This window comes from Anopheles merus, chromosome 2R (assembly GCF_017562075.2).
Source record: "Anopheles merus strain MAF chromosome 2R, AmerM5.1, whole genome shotgun sequence".
NCBI lineage: Eukaryota > Metazoa > Arthropoda > Insecta > Diptera > Culicidae > Anopheles > Anopheles merus.
In genome coordinates this window covers 36890970-36907611 of record NC_054082.1, presented here as the reverse complement: position 1 = coordinate 36907611, position 16642 = coordinate 36890970, and the positions used below count along the sequence as shown (strand labels likewise).

The 16642-nt window shown below is 45.9% G+C and overlaps 1 protein-coding gene across 1 annotated transcript; it reads left to right on the top strand.

Moving 5' to 3' along the window:
* Positions 1 to 307: 307 nt before the first annotated feature.
* LOC121588300 (protein peste-like) lies at positions 308 to 16201 on the top strand. The gene is given in 8 exon segments (XM_041906056.1): positions 308 to 1800; positions 11662 to 11833; positions 12073 to 12378; positions 13192 to 13398; positions 13483 to 13588; positions 13591 to 13988; positions 14067 to 14140; positions 14209 to 16201. Coding segments are annotated over 8 exon segments (1842 nt in total). The 5' UTR covers positions 308 to 1693; the 3' UTR covers positions 14681 to 16201.
* Positions 16202 to 16642: the final 441 nt, after the last annotated feature.

Here is a 16642-nt window from a genome sequence, read left to right as displayed (position 1 = left end):
CTTATGTAATGTTTTTTTTTTTATATATAAGTAATCGCCATGTTTTAACTACCATAAAGTGAATAACAACATACAATACTACAAATAATCATCAAATAATTGTCATCAAAATTACACTTTCTAAAAATAGATCCACAATCACAGCCAGTTTCTTCGTTCTAAATACCATAGTGCTTCCCGCGCGTCCGCCCCGTCGTGCCTCGTCGCCTTATCTATTGCATCCCCAGGGCAGTTCGTTAGAGCGAGATTTGAGCGACGGCCAGCGACGGAGGAAAGGCACCACCGCACGCAGCACACTCTCATCCTCGTTTCGGCTGCGCCCAGGACACGATCACCGTGTGTGCATGTGTGTGCGTGTGTGTTAGTGTTTGGCCAGAGCCAGTGTGCGTATTCGGCCGGCCAAGGGTATTTCATACCGACGCTCGTCCGTACGGCTCGGTCAATCATTAAGCGGACGCCGTCGCGGTTAGGTTCTCCTCTGCTCTCGACAGCAGTGAGGCACACGCAGCTCAGCGTACCACAGACAACGGGTTGCTTACACGTTCGGTGTGCGTCGTCGTTGCCGAAAAGTGTGACGATTTGCTTCTGGGAACTGTCGCACATTCCCGCGTAAGTGCAATTGGCCACCTGCATCAAGCCGTGTCCCGTGTTGCAACGGTTTTGCCGCTCGTACCCGTTTCTGTGTGCCCGAAATGTTATCAGCTAGATAAAGCGACGTGCAGCATAATCGCGGATATCTAACGGGTGTGTGTGTGTGTGTGTGTGAAACGAGATAAACGGAACCAAAAGACCAAACAAACACAGTGTGTGTGTGTGTGGCTGCAGGGGGCAAGGCAACATCTGTTTCGGAATTTCGGCTAGTCCCGGTCATTGGTGTGCCGCACGCAGTACGGTTCGGGAAGGGTTCCGCGTTTCCGTGGCTTAGTGGCGTAAACAAGTGACCGCAGCGTGACAGTTTCGCGTTGCAAGTAAGGGAGAGAAATAAATTTAGAACATCATTCCTCGGACTCGGAGTGCGTTGAACGGTGGCAACCTTGAGCGCTGCAATCCGCCTGCGTGCACATGTGCATTCGTGACGCGTACCGGCGTCAGTCAGTGTTCCCGTGACAGATGCGTGGTGCTTAAAAGTGGCGAAAAATAGCGCACACAAAAATCGCGTGACATTCGAGATAGAGAGGGAGTTAGAGTGAGCGAGAGAAAAAGGATAAATTAGAACTGCGACCGGAAGAACTTATTTATCCAGGGAAATAATAACGTCTTGTACGAACAAAGAAAGTGTACGCAAACACACATACACACATATACGCAAATATAAACGCGCGCATCGCATTAGTTTTTGCGTTTCCCAGCATACGCGTTGTTTTATTCGCGACCCGCAGCGCAAAACCCGTCCGAGGCGAACCCTTTTATTTCGTTGGCAAACCAAGCAAACACTTACACCAAGAAGAAGACGCATTTTGGGGCATTGTGTGCGTGTAGAGCGTCTGATGCAAATCTGCTGCTCTCCCGCCGTTACCAAGGATACACGCGTCAAGGACAGTTTGCTGTGTGTTTGTGTGTGTGCTGAATAGGCTGTGTGATCTTCGCGCTTCGGGGTGGAATTGGAGGTCCTTCGGAAGCCTCCAAAATAGAAGAACCGGGTTTAACGACCCGCCCTCCGCACTGGGAAGTGATTAAGGAAGAGAAGGTTTTTATGTTGCAATCGGGGCAACATCCGGCCGCTGACACGGAGAAAGCCACCGTCGTCTATCAGCTGGCCAGCAACGGCAACCACACCAACGGTGACATCGGTAAAGTGAGGTTAGTAAACACACACGCACACACACACTTGAACTATCTAATCGCGTCTGGAGTGTTAAATAACTTCCAACAAACCACACTTGAAGCGTTCCTTGCCCGGATTCTCAAAAGCTAAGCTTAAGGGGGAGAAGAAAAAAATCCATCGTCCGTCGGAAAAGGGTCGTTGGTCTCGTTCGCCGGTAACAAGAGCCTGCCGAGGATTGGATTGCCTTATCTGGCCCGGTCTGATAAAGTGTTGTCACTTTGGTGGACTTTGGTGTTCTATCAAAATCGGGTTTTAACGATTGGTGATACACCACGACACTACCGATAAGCTTCACTTTCGAGATCCGTTTGCTCGTTTCCGTTTCTTCCCAAAACCTCCTCTCATGTGCCGTGCCGCTGTGTAATCTGCCCCTCGTGACAGATCGCGGATGATGGCCGGGACTCAATTACGCCTCGAGAATTCTGCTTGGCCATATGCTGTTGGCGCTCCCAACACTCTAACCCCGGAGATGGGGGTGCAGCAGCATACATTATCGCTGCTTGATGAAATAAATTGCTTGCCAGTGCGCTGATCTGTTCAGATCACTCTACACTGATACAAAGACAATTCCCAGAGTGTGAAGATGCAAAGTCTCCCGTTTCATGTAACCGTTCAAAGGACAGGACAAATATTTTTTTGAGGACAGTAAAAGCTAATCAAAATCACGTAAATTTTGAAATTTCGCAAAACAGCAAATCCGTGGTTGGACGGAACGGAGCAATGGGCACGATGTGCTCTGGATTCGTTGCAATCTGCTGCCCCTAACAGATGACCAACATTGCCCGAGATTAGAATCCTGCACAGAGAGAAAGTGTAACAGAGAGAGAGAGACAGGGAGAGAAAGAGCGAAAACGATCACACTCGGGCACACGTCTCTACACATGTCCGTAATGTAATCGCTGTTTGCTGTCAACTTCGGACAAGACGCGGAAACTATCGCGGCCCGCGTGCTGCCGTCGCATTGCTGATAATACATTCTCCAATAGATAATAACTGCTTGTGTGGGGAACAAGCTTGGCCATTACATCTGGGCTGACAATTTCTGTGTTTTATTTTTTTGTATTGCTGCTGCTAGTTTTCTGGTTTCAGAACCCTTCGAAATGATTAGAGAGCTATCGCCGGGAGGATGCACCCGCGGGGACCGTTTCGTCCCACGTCGCTCACCAATAACGAATCCTTCTAATCATCATGGGAAAAAGGGTGAACAGGGTTACGGGAGAGTTTGTTTTTTTTTTTATTGTATGTTGTTTGCTCTTCGCTTTTAATGACGCGTTGTGTGATGTGCGGGTCTAGTCGAGAGAGGGCGGCTGACACGATCGCGACGATGTAAACGCAAGGCAATTGATAGCACACAAGCAAATGAATTTTACGACCCCTCTCCCCGTTTTGGGGCCACTGCTGCACAACCTTGAACCTCCGCGAAACCGCGAATCTTTGGCCACTCTCTGCCCGGCTCAGCTCACACGGTTTGGCATTATCGCAACGCAGCTGCTTTGGAGGCGACCGTTTTCTTCCAAACGCTTTCAATTCCTGGTCAATCGCTGTCCACCGCCCTTGATGGTTCTAAGGAGGATGGTTCTAATGATGGGAATGTGTGCGTTTGTGCTTTGTTTAGAATTGATAAAATTGTGTTTATTTAATTTTCTTGCTTCCCAAACAACAACAACACACAGCGGGGGAATCGTAAAATTGAATGCTTGACGTTTGACTTGCCCGGGTGCACGTTTCGGTGCTGCTCACTTTACGTGTTACTCTTTTCCGGCCCAGTTACTTTTTTTTTGGCGTGTTAAATGCATGGTAAGAGTGACACTGCAGTGCTTGTTTGGAAAACGATTTACTAATAAAGTTTCACAAAAATTAGGTTGCATCAGCATTTGGATGCTAGTTTACACACGCATTAGGCGCATGCGATCACGATCGTGCTTGAAACGTAAAACGCGCGTTGAATTGCATCCATCCAGTTCCTTTAGCTTATTTTTTGACTACTAGTTGAAATTGACAGTTATTGATAACGAAGTCGAAATTTTTGAAAGCTTAAATTTATGCGCAAGGTCAGCAAATGTGGCCTGTGCTATCAGCGATGTGTAAAATTCAAGATATGCTAGCCGAAAGTGACGTAGTGTCGGGCATTTATGCCAACACTGGCAGTTGGACTTGCCATAAAAAGAACTCTATATTTGCACAACACCTCAAACAACAGCAGCGAGCTGATGATTCACCGGTAACTAAGGCAACCGGTACGTTTTGCGCGAATGCTCCCCATTGGCTAGGCGCATTGTCGCACCAGGTTGGCGCAAGCCAGTTGTGTGTAGACCGCAGACCGGAAAGAAATCGCAACGCTTACGTCGGAAGCTTATCAGTTCCGTTGGTGCGACATGGTGTCGTGTAAAAGAGGGGAGAAGTGGCCGGATCGTTCGATTACGAGCGATTGAAGGAAATAATTTCAACATCAATCGGGAGGGCACTGTCTGCGAGCCCTTCAACCTGATGCAGTACGATTCTCCGATCGATTCTACAGCGCATCGTACGACCTCGTCCCCGTGACTTCATTCACACCTCGGGAGCAGACACATTCATCAACACGGGAGCGGGCACTTAATTGGGTTAAACACTTGTTAAGCGATCCTTTGATGGGGTTCCTTCAAAGAAGGCACGTGAAATGAGACTCGTTTGAAGTTCGTCATAATGGTCCCCCAAGATTCCCATGGCCTCCGGCATTACAGTGTGGAAATTTGGCTACCTGCACGAAATCTAACATTTGTACAGGTGTTCCTGATTGCAATCCTCCGCCGTTCCGTTTAGTCATCGACTCGCTTGTTGCTGCTGCTGCTGCTGCTGCAAGGCGATAGCATGGTGCTGATAAATGGCTAATAAGAATACAAAAAAAAAGCAAAACAACCAACAGCCATGTATCACCCAAACAACATTTGCTGCGGCTCTCTTACCGTTTTCGCAACACCTGTGCGATAAGACAAACGCGTTTGGAGCTCACCCCTCGAGGTGTTGTTGGTGTGTGGTGTGTGTTGTAATTTGTACACACGATTGTTCATTGCCGAGCTGGAAAGGGCAGGGGGAAGACTAATTTCGAGAAGGGACAACCCAGCCAGGGTAGGCTCTATCTAATCGCGACTGAGGTGTTTTTTTTTATATTTTGCCCAAATCGTCATATCTAGTTGTGTGGAGGCGCTGATTCCCAACACCTGCGGAGGAGTGGTTTATTGGGACTTGATTTTGATTTAGCAACTCGTTTCATGGGATTATTCTATTTGAATTGTTTCTAGAATGAGTTCAACACTCAATTCTGTGCTGACTGCGTTTGCATCCTCACTTTGAAAGGTCGTTGATGTCGTCCTTCCAATGTTAAAACGTTCCACGTCCAAGAGTTGGGTATAACACCTTGGCAGGGAAACTACTACGGGAAATCCCACACATCTGCCAGCTTTTAGCCAAATATTTGCATTATTATTAACCCGTTTTTACGTTTCTAAAAGTCTACGGAAATATTATACATCGTCATCTTCTCTTTCTGCTTCACGGTTGATCACGGTAAACAACATTTGCCATTTTGACGTCTTTCAAACGATTTTCCAGAACTAACGACCCCATCGCCACCCAGTACCCGGTACTAAAAGAAACAAGTGAAACAATCAATTAACACTGCTGTCGCGTAGACTTAACTGTTGTTAGTTGCAAGACAATATCGCCTCCTCGTGTGTCTTACCCTTCCCCGTCAGTCAGATCCGCATCCGACGAGAAGCATCGTTCAACGGTGCCAACGATCGATGGGCTCTTGATAGAAACATCCAGGTTTCAGGCATTGACGAGCACACGCAGCACGCGGAAAAGGGTGAAGTCATGGCAACGACGGTGACATTGCTACTTTTTGTGTTCGTGTTGCCAAATTTTTGTCAAATCATGGTTCCCCCTTTCTCGGCACGCTTACCGCCAAGGTTAGCGGGCACTATGACTAATAACCTGCGCAGAAGCTGTGTGTGTGCGCTTAGTCGGATGATTTTTTGGCATGCTGTGGGGCGCCCGGGGAAGTACCATTTGGTGGACGATATGATCCAAAACGGAAGGCCGCTGCGAAAAAGCCGGTTCCAACCATTTCATTAATAATCTGGAACTAGCCAGTTTTTATTCGGAATAATTTCCCTCCATTGCGTGAGAAACCTGTTTTCGTATCTTACTTAAATAAAAAAAAAGGAAATAATCTATCACACCACATCCATGGACCCTAATGCATACAGCGTCGGTCAAGGACGCACTAACGAAATGCATTTACCACGACCACGGTACAGCAGGGTTAGTGCATTTAGGCTGTACTAACGTCACGATAGCATTACGGTCGATCGTGCTCTCTGTTATGTCAATACATGTCGTTGACCTCCTTTCTTGCCACTTGTCAAGCAAGGGTGCTGTAGGTTTTTATTCCTTTTTTTCCGTTATCAGCTAACATTCGGCAGCACAAGATTCGACTAGTTCAACGCTAGGCGCTATTCTTTGCTACCTTTGCCGCTTTGGCAACCGACGCCGGGCACGGCACAATTCATCACCTCGCCACGGCACCAATTGGTCAATTAAAGGCCACACACAATTGATCTAATTCGTCGTAACTCAATTTCTCCAGCGGACACCAGCCTGTTTCTTGGGGCCTCGCGTCTCGCTGGCGGGCCAGACACGCTCTTTACAACAAAGCGGTTGCGCGATCTTCGCGTTCGATTGCGTATTGCAATATGCAAGGAGAGCAGAGCAGTGTGAGATTTTTGGTGACGATTTCCCACCGTTTGATCTGTCCGCGTCTGGGCCGCACCGAACAAAAGGCTGCAGTGTTTGCCAATTGCCGAGCCGAGGAAGGAAGTGTTGCCTTTTTGAAGTGACACGGTTAAGGACCTCGACAAAAGGGCACATCGTATGCGTGATTTGGTGGGAGTTTAATGTTGAGGAGAATTTTGTCAAACTGACACTTAGCAGCCATCTATTGTGCAGTAGACTTCCACTGTAGCAGGCATGCAATCATTCGGCAGAAACAAGCTACGATGAGTGATTTCGAGTTTGTAATGGGCCTTTTTATTGCTTGCAATTGGGGTCGCGGATGGTGTGGGACATTTAAGATAGCCATTTAAAATTCGGACTTAAATTTTCTAACTGGAAAAAAGTGTAAACAAAACAGGTTATACTACATTAGATAAAATTATTGCCCCGACAACTTCGTTATCACATCGTCTCGAGGTCGAGTTTGGTAAAACATAATATGAGTTTCTTGGTTCTTTTAGCTGATGTGTAGTGAATATTAGTGATGGGCAGAATGAGATTCAAGCTTAGATCCAAGCATGCAGAATTTGATTCAATGCCAATGCTAGTGAGATGGCTTATTAAAACAAAAATTAAATAAAAAGTAAGCTTATTCGATCTCTAATGCAATTGGATTTAGTATTTGGGAGTTTGAGTGGATCTTCAGAATTTTATTCTTTATTGCAATTAAGCTAGAATCATTGGAAAACGTTTATAACATAAAGAGCGATTAAGCGATCGGGTGAAAGTGATCGTGACATTTTATTGCTTAGTTATATTTCACAACATACCACACAAAATGTTAATTATAAGATGTCAAATGAAAGGAATCACTAATTGGAACTCTTAAACGATCGGTTTAGATGGGTATTTAACACATTAGACCAGATTTTTAGACCTCTCCAAACTTTTAAATGCCCGAATCGCATTGCATTTCGCATTGGCTGAAAAGAAGACGTTCGCATTTTACTTAGGATTAAAAAAAGTCTTTAATTTTTAACAATCCTTTGCACTCTTATTTTGAGGACTAAACTAAAAATGTATACAAAAATATTGTTAATACAGCTTCACTTAGTTAAAAAAAAATGCACAAAAAGTCACCACCCGATAGAATTTTAGCTGAATTCTAGCTACGTATAACTTTTAGCCACCTATGTATAACATATCCAAGAAAAGAATCAGGAATTGCATCGCTTCCTCTTGTTTTCTTACACGTTTTCCAGTATCAACTGATAAAAAAATCAATAAAAATTAAACATTCATTCAAGAGATATGAAATTCAGAGTTGGTAACAATTATACGAGCACGGTAAATCCAAATAACCCCGTTCTGATCGCAAAACGAATAAGAAAAAAAAACCCTATCGTTACCAGAAAAGGAAAGTGCGAAATTGAAAGCAATGTTTCAAAACAACATTATGCAAAAAAAAACAATACAATTTCATGTTTACAATTGCTTCCGGATGTTCCGGATGAGACAATAACAAAGTTGTTGAATTGAAGAATGGTTTAATTTAGGCCGCTGACGTTCCTACACACGCGCGAAAGGTGCATGATTGAGTTTATTCTTTACTGTTGACCTTTCCAACACGCCCCATGCAAACACCGCGGCGATGGCACTTTATGGTGACCCACAAAAAAAAAGACACCAATCGATCGTTTCGGTAGCAGCAGCAGCAGCAGCAGCACCAGCAACAGCCTTAACGCCACGCCGCGTGGGTCATGTTTGGCCATTTCCAACACGCTCGTGGCGCTCAAACTTGACAGTACATTTCAATTAACGTGTGAATTTCGGTAGCGCTCGTGCACCGTTGTTTGGCTGTTTTAATCTATTAACATTTCAAATTCAATCGCAAACCCCAAAACAATATTTGGTTTTGCTCCCTTTTTTTAAAACACGCAACGGATGATGCGATCGATGCGGCACTGCGTTGCTTATTTATTGTTGGCCGATTGGGTCGACTTTAGCCGTGTGTTGCGATCTCAATCCCGGCACGTGTTTTGTAGCGTTAATACAATATACCCATACTCCACCCAGGGTTGGGCTGGGCCTAAACCCCGAGTGTGCCAAAAATAAAACCACTTCTGCGGATCGAATGCGGACGGTTCACGCAAAAGCGACACGAGTAGGCGAAAGCTCGCGCGAACCATTTGGAACCATTGGCCGTGAGATAAGGCGGCCAGATAATTGGCGTGGCTCGAACGATGCTATTATGTTGTGTTTGCGGTAGCGATAATGTATGTGCCTCCGAAATTTAATGCAAATAGTGCGAGGAAATGATTGCGCTTTGGAATAATTTCGCAAATTTTCACTTCCTATAAGTTGGTGAATTATTTTGATTTGTTGACACGATCGCGCCACACTTCCAACGTGGGACGGCATTCCAGGGCTTGTGTGTTATGATACTCTGTCCATTTTTCCGCTTTTGTCGAATTCCCTTTTCTCGCTATTGTTTACCCCCTTCACGATACTCCCCTTATCATCGTACGGAGCACAGCGCGCGAACCCTTCTTTACGCATTTTATCGCCTCGCTGTGTGTACACTCGATAAGATAATACCAATAAAGCGGTGACAGTCGTCTATCATTTGATATGAATAGGGGGAAGGACGAGGATGAACATTTTGACGTGTGCTTTTTCGCATTAAAACACCGCGAGGCAGTGCACGTGCGTACGGTGAGGTTGACACTATCTGATGCAATGCAAAGGGCGTCGAAACAGGTCGAAACGATCAGTAAGGATCGATTTCAAATCTTTTCAACCTGTGCGCCGACCTTGAGCAAAGGGTTGCGTTGATGATGAGAAGCCAACAGGTGCGAGCTTTAAATCGTTTGGGGATTTTTAGTTTAATACCCTATCTTTAGTGCGGGATTACACTTAAATCGCACGGATTGGGAGCCAAACAAAAAACTAGTGCAGTGGAACGGATGTGGAGCAAATCCCATTTCAAAATGGGAACCATTCTGCGTGGATCAAACCGCAGGCTGTGAGCCAACCCATACCTAACCACGGTGGTGCGAGAATATGTTGTATTTGGGCATGGTTTATGTGCGCGAGATTCGAGGCCGCACAAAACGGCCAGTCAAAAAGCCATGCCCCTTGCAGTGGTTATCATCATCGTTTCGGAGTGTTTGATTGCAAAAATGCTCCCGCTCCCCTCCCGATCTGCTTGCAGGCTCGTGCGGAGGTTTGTTTAAAATTTGCTAATGAATGTTTCCCAACGCGTCAGATGCGTCAGCATCGGGGCAAAGTAAACAACTGACCAGTGGGGCTAAAAGATCACGGAAGGTTAAACGAAAGCGCTATCAAGAGAGTCAGAGGCAGTGGCCAAATTAATCTCGCTTCCTTAATTGTTAAGCTCCCGTGGGTCTAACGATATGAGAACGTTGCAAAGATGGTTACCCCAGTACTTCCTTTACACTTTACACACTTTCAACACTAAGCGATCGTCCGCGTTCGGTTAATAAAAACCATGATTTGACAGAAACTAAATGACTGCTCCTTCTTGAACATTCCTGGAGCTAATTGTTTATCCGCAAGACACTCACTCACGTCGCTTGTGCGTCTGATCTTTCGCTCAAGCGCTGGTTTTCCCGAGCTTCCTCGCCGACGTTTGATCCGTCTGCCAGCCATGGATAGCAGCCACCAAAAAAAAAAAACGTCTACAAAACAACGTTCCCTTTAGTTTCTCATTAAGATTGATTCGTTTTAGGCTCCATGGCTGGCTGGCTCGCTGGCTGGCTGGCTCGCTGGCTGGCTGACTGGGTGGTAAGTTCAACCTTGACGCACCAAAGCCAAGGTCAGCTATGTGTTGCGGATGCGAAGCTCCATGAGAACTTTCAGGGCTTGGTTGTGAAATTGGCCAACCGACGATCATGTGTGCGTAGTTTAGAAGGCGGCGTTTAAGCGGCGGCATCTCATTCGCCACTACCCCGTTACCCCGTTACGATCGGTTTGTGCGAACAAGCGCGCCGAACAATGTAATTGAGCATCCATGAATGGGTGAATTAACTGGTGCCGGTCTGTTTGTGTGAGTGTGCTGTGTGTACTGTGTGGTTTTAAATTTGTTTGTGTGGTTTTGTTTTGGTTCCAACGCGAACGTTTGGCAGACGATCATCAGTCGACGAACCATGAAACAACGTCACGCATTCGGTGTCGCTGAACGCTCTAGCTTATGGCTGTGTTTGTGTGGGGTTTTTTTTTTGTTTTGTTTTTGAGGAAGATATTTTATGTTGTAATGCTGGAATGTTCGTTGACTCACATGGTTTGGTCGTCAATCTATTGCCAACGTACAAAGAGCATCGCGATAGACCCGGGAGAATAAGACAAACGAGTACTTATTTGGTGGATACAGCCGGATACTGTTTGCTTAATGTCAATTTGTTTTACCAGTTTTTTTTTTTTGGCAATATTTGCTTAACAACACACTCAGATGATGATAGAATGACATCTTCCCACCAAGAACAGGTTCTGGCCAGTTTTGAGAACGATTAAAGTACACTTACGGCAACTATCGTCAAAGACATCTCGCCCCGACAGGTCATGAAGCGCGGTGGAGCTGTAGCTGTAATGAGCCATCAGCCTCTAATAAAGACACTTTGTGCAGCTGATGTCTCGCCGTGATGAGTACATAAATGGTTCATGTACCGTCCCGGAGCTCGGGTCTGGTTCAAGGCTGCACCGGTGCCACTGAGCGACTGCAGGTGGCAGGGTATAGCTTGATGGCCGATCAAATTGAATTTTGATTGATGTTAATTCAAAATGTCACACGCCCTGTGCCGCGCTGAGCAGCATCTTGCCGAGGCGGCTGGGAACGATCTCACACATCTCGGACACATCTAGATCAAGCACCACGGCACGCACCCATGACCCACAACAAAGAAAGGTGCAGACGTGCGTCTTTGTATGGTCCTGCAGGGTGGAGAACTGTGTCACACGCCGACGGATGCACCATTGGCAATTTAATTAACAAACGATCAAATCCGATAGCAGCGCTTGGTTAGCAATTGGTTTAATTTCGTGCTCATTCCATCCACTTGCAGATCACCATCGACTGGAGCTGGAGTAGCAGCAGCACCGAGACGCAGCAAGATGCTCGTGAAGGAGTTCTGTAACCGGCGGTGTATTCTTACATCGTCCGGACTGCTGCTGGTTGCCAGCGGGACCTTCTTCATACTGTTCTTCCCGATCATTTTCCAGGACATACTGCACGAGGTAAGCCAGCCAAAAGGGAAGCACGGGAAAGCCATGAAAGATCTGAACCGAAAGTGACAGGGAAATTCAATTGTGAAAGGTCTCGCCCGAACTGATCGATTGACTGGCCAATTAACCCCAGTTGCCTCGCTGGTGTGCGCTTGGACGATCGCGATTGGTCGGTTCAATTGAATGTGGAGTGAATGAAATTTCATCGCTTTGCTAATATGCTTCCTCCCTTCCTTATTGCCCGCACACAGGAGCTGAAGCTGCGACCCGGGTCGCGCAGTTACGATTCCTGGGTGTCGCCACCGTTCCCGCTCGCCATGGACGTGTACTTCTTCAACTGGACCAACCCGGAGGACATTACCAACCACTCGACGAAACCGATCCTGGAGGAGCTCGGCCCGTACCGGTTTATCGAGCATCCGACCAAGGTGGACATCGAGTGGCACGATGCGAACGCGACCGTGAGCTACCGGAAGAAGAGCCTCTACTACTTCGACGAGGAGGGCAGCAACGGCAGTCTGGACGATGTGATTAGTAGTATCAACATTGTCGCTGTGGTAAGTTACCTCATGTGCTTTCAGGCATTTGATCGATCACGATCACGATCAATTCCAAAGTCCCCCAATGCTTGAGTGCGAACTGTGGATTGACAATCCTATTACTGCTATAATGCACCACCGTGACAATCCGAGCAGTGTGTGGCGGAACCGGCTATTAAGACTGGAGTTAATGAACATGCTAATGCATCAAACAATATGGAACGAACTCCTATCCGCACTGCTGAGTGGTTTCGTAACATGTGATCGTACTGTGATTCACTGTTGGGAAGTTTACTGAGCTTGGGGATGAAACCTGTACAGCTTCACAGTTTGTTCCTTCCAATCGTAGTAACTTCCATCGATTGGATTTGATTTGAATCATTAATTTAGAACATATAGGCAATACATGACTATTGATTACAAGAAGCTCAAATTAATTGAATTATAATACAGATACAAATATAATACCATGAAAACTGATCGTTAAAACCTTTTTCACGGGCTGCAACTTCTGTTAAGATAAGGACTAGGAGCTAGGCATTTTGAATTTTCCGTTACGGCCTTAACATACGTAAGATAAGATCACTCGATCTTCATTGATAAGTGTTTAAGAAAACCTGAAAAACGTACATAATTACACGTTTCAGTCTAAAAACGAAGGTATTTTTAAGCCTAAATCTTATTTAAGAAGGACCTTTTTGATTCATCATTAGATCTTTTCATATTTTCAATTAAATTAAGCAAGATCTATCACCTTCAAACGATTGTCCCAAATTCCCTTTAACACCTGCGATCGCTAACGGATTCCCATTTCAATCTGGTCACTTGCAGTCGGCAGCCAAACGGTCCAAATACTGGGGCTACCTCAAGCAGAAGGGTGTCTCGCTGGGGTTGAACGTGTACGAGCAGAAGATCAACGTAGTCAAAACGGCGGGCGAGCTGCTGTTCGACGGCTACGAGGACAATATGGTGCTGATGGGCAAACACATGTTTGACGCCGACGAAGTACCGTTCGATCGTGTTGGATGGTTCTACACGGTAACTAGCGAATGTTGTAAAACCATTGATCACACTCACTTATATCACCACACTTTCCCTTTCCACAAAAAAAAACCCGTGTAGCGTAACAACTCGGCGGACCTGATCGGCCACTACAACGTGCACACGGGCGTGGAGGACATCGGTATGCTGGGCAAGATGGGCGAATGGAACTACAAGCCGCGGACGGACTTTTTGAAGGTACGTGCGGCATGCTGAACGGATCGGCCGGTGAGTTCTACCCACCGGGTCTGTCCAAGGAGCGACCGATCGAGCTGTTCACGCCCGACATGTGCCGCAGCTTGCCGCTCGACTTTGAGGAGGAAGTCACCATTCACGGGCTGAAGGCGTACAAGTATTCGGGCGATCGGAGAGCGATCGACAACGGGACGCTCTACCCGGAGACGGCCTGCTTCAGTGCGGGCGAGATCGTGCCCTCGGGGGTGCTGAACATTTCGTCCTGCCGGTTCGGTACGCCCGTGTTTGTGTCCTTCCCGCACTACTACGGTGCCGATCCGTTCTATCTCGACCAGGTGGAGGGTTTGAGCCCGTCCAAGGATAAGCATCAGTTTTACATGTCCATGGAGCCGGTAAGCTTTTGCTTCTTACGGTGTGGTGAGGTAGCGCAAATGGTGCTAACTGCTTTTGTTGGGAACGATTCGTTACAGACCACCTCGGTGCCGCTGGACGTAGCCGCACGCTTGCAGCTAAACATTATGATTGAACCGTACGAGAACATCAAGTAAGTTGGCGAAGAATGGCAATGTAATGGACCGTTTGCTAACACATCCCTTCCTTTTGCTCCGGTAGCCTCTTCTCCGATGTGAAACGCGTCTTCCTGCCCGTGCTATGGTTCGAGCAGCACGTGCTGATGCCCTCCGAGCTGGCGGGCGAAATCGGCCAAGCGCTAACCATACCCTCGATCGTGCGGCTCTGTGGCATCGCAATGGTAGTGTTCGGTGCGCTAATGCTGCTCTGGATCCCACTGGAGCGTACGTTCTTCCGAAGGCGGCGCGTAGCCGGTACGATCGGTACCAAGGATCCGGCCGCCCTGAACGGTGTCCGTTCGTTCGCACTCTCCAACGAGAAGCCTCTGCTCGGGGCGGGCGACAAGCAGAAGAACGGCAAAGCGACAACGGCCACCGCAATCGTGCTGGTGGACAAGCTGCTCGAAAAGCCGGAAAAGCAACCGCTGCCCGATCGTCCCCAGTCGCCGCAATCGGCCGAACCGGAGAGTGCACCACTGATCGAGGGCCGCAATGTGACGATCGTTAAAGCGTGAAACACGTGAAGGCACAGCACTGATAAGTGAGGCCCAAAGCGGAAACGTGCAGCATTTGTAGCAAAAACAAAACAAACAACGCGCAGACCACCTTCCCCGGTCTGTGCGGTACTGTGTGAGATTCCATGAGACGTGGCCCTGCTGCCCGTCTGTTGCGTGTTCGAAATTCTGACTGATTCGATTTTCGGTGGCGTTTTAGCGTTTTAAGTGATACCAAACCACGCCTTAACTGGAAAAAAGCAATTCCCCCAAAGTGATAGATAACGTACGTTGCGCGTGTGACAAGCGAAAACCTAGAAGCTACGGGTTAGACAAGTAAGCCTACCGATATATATATATATATATACCTATAGCTCCTCCATCGGTGAAGCGTGAATCGTGAACGGGATCAACAGCGTTCCATCCCGTGGGGCCGGTGGCGAGTCGCCCTTTGGTCACACACTAACTTTGACAAGAAGAAGCCACCTGAAAAAAGAAAAGACAAAGCAACCAAACGTAGCAGGAAAAGGGACCAGTCACTCATATTTACACTTTATGCTGTAAGGATCAATTCATGCCCTGTGACATCCTGAATGATTGCGTCAGTTTTTGATTTATTATTGTCGTGCTGTTTCTATGTTAGGTCTTAAGAGCACTTTTCGCGATGCATATTTCAGATTTTCTCTATCGTCGCGCGTACCGCAATCGCACATCTTCTAATCGTAGTTGTATGATTATACAAAGAGTGTTGAGACGTTGATACGATTTGAGGGAAGTTTTTTTTTTCTTTGCTTGGCTGATTGAGAATGTAGCTCTACACATACATTAGTAGCACTATGAATGAAACAAATCTCGTCCTTTATAATAGATTTTTAAGATGAAAAAATTAAAGTGGAACAAAACTTTTGTCGAGCTTGTTGTTGGGTTTGCTGTTTTTCTATTGAAAATAGCAACCATCACTCTCGGCTGTATGCGCGTGTTTTTGTGCTTGTCAGCAAGCAAAGCAAACACATTTGAAAATAAACATCAAACCAGATAGATTGTAATTGTTAGTTGGAAAACAAAAATATTGGAGCAGGATTTGTTTGTAAAAATCGTTCGGAAAACATTTCCAAATCTGTTTGCAAAAGACAAGAACAGCAGATGATGCGACTGCTTAATGCGTTAATATTAAATCATCCAAATCCGTTCCTATCGATAAGCAGCAAAGACTAGAGGATAGATAAGGCAAAAAGGTTTATTTTGAAGAGCATCCCTGCTTTTCTTCCCATTGGTTTTATTGACTGTGAAATGCTCGTTACAATCACAATGATCACAGCGTAGTGCCGCAGGTAAAGTTGGGCCATTTGTTAACACTTAAGACAGTGTGATTCGTTTTGCCAGTGTAACGGAACGGGAAAGTAAATGGGCCAAAAAAAAAGAAACCTACTATTGAACGGAACAGTGTGGAAAGATTTCTAGTTTAAGAATATTGTCAATAAAGGAACAAAAGATTGCATGCTAAAAACAGACGAAAATATAGAATGTATATTTAAAAACAAATTATGTTTGATGTTAATGCTAATTTCATGTCGCAAAATATCACAAATACATTTTCTTTCCACGCTTAAAAGTGTGTTAATAAAAAAAATTTAAATTTAAAGTCAAAAATTTTGTGTTATGTTTCATTGGTGGGTGTTACTCATGTAATTGTTTAAAGATTTTTAGAAAACTTTGAATAAAGTGCCTTAGAAATTTATCCAATAAATGAAGCTTAAATCGAGCCTAATTTTTGTCGGAAATCGCATGTTTTAAATTGTACCTCCCATTATCAAAACCAACGGCTAAATGAGTGGTGAGTATCGTTTGAAATATGTTGGAGCACGCTCACAGAGTTCCGCTGGTCAAATTGAAAGCGTTTCATGAAATATTTCATTAGATTTTCATGAAATTCATTTAAATTTACGGTTGTGATTTTGGTATGTTTTTCATAGACAAAATACA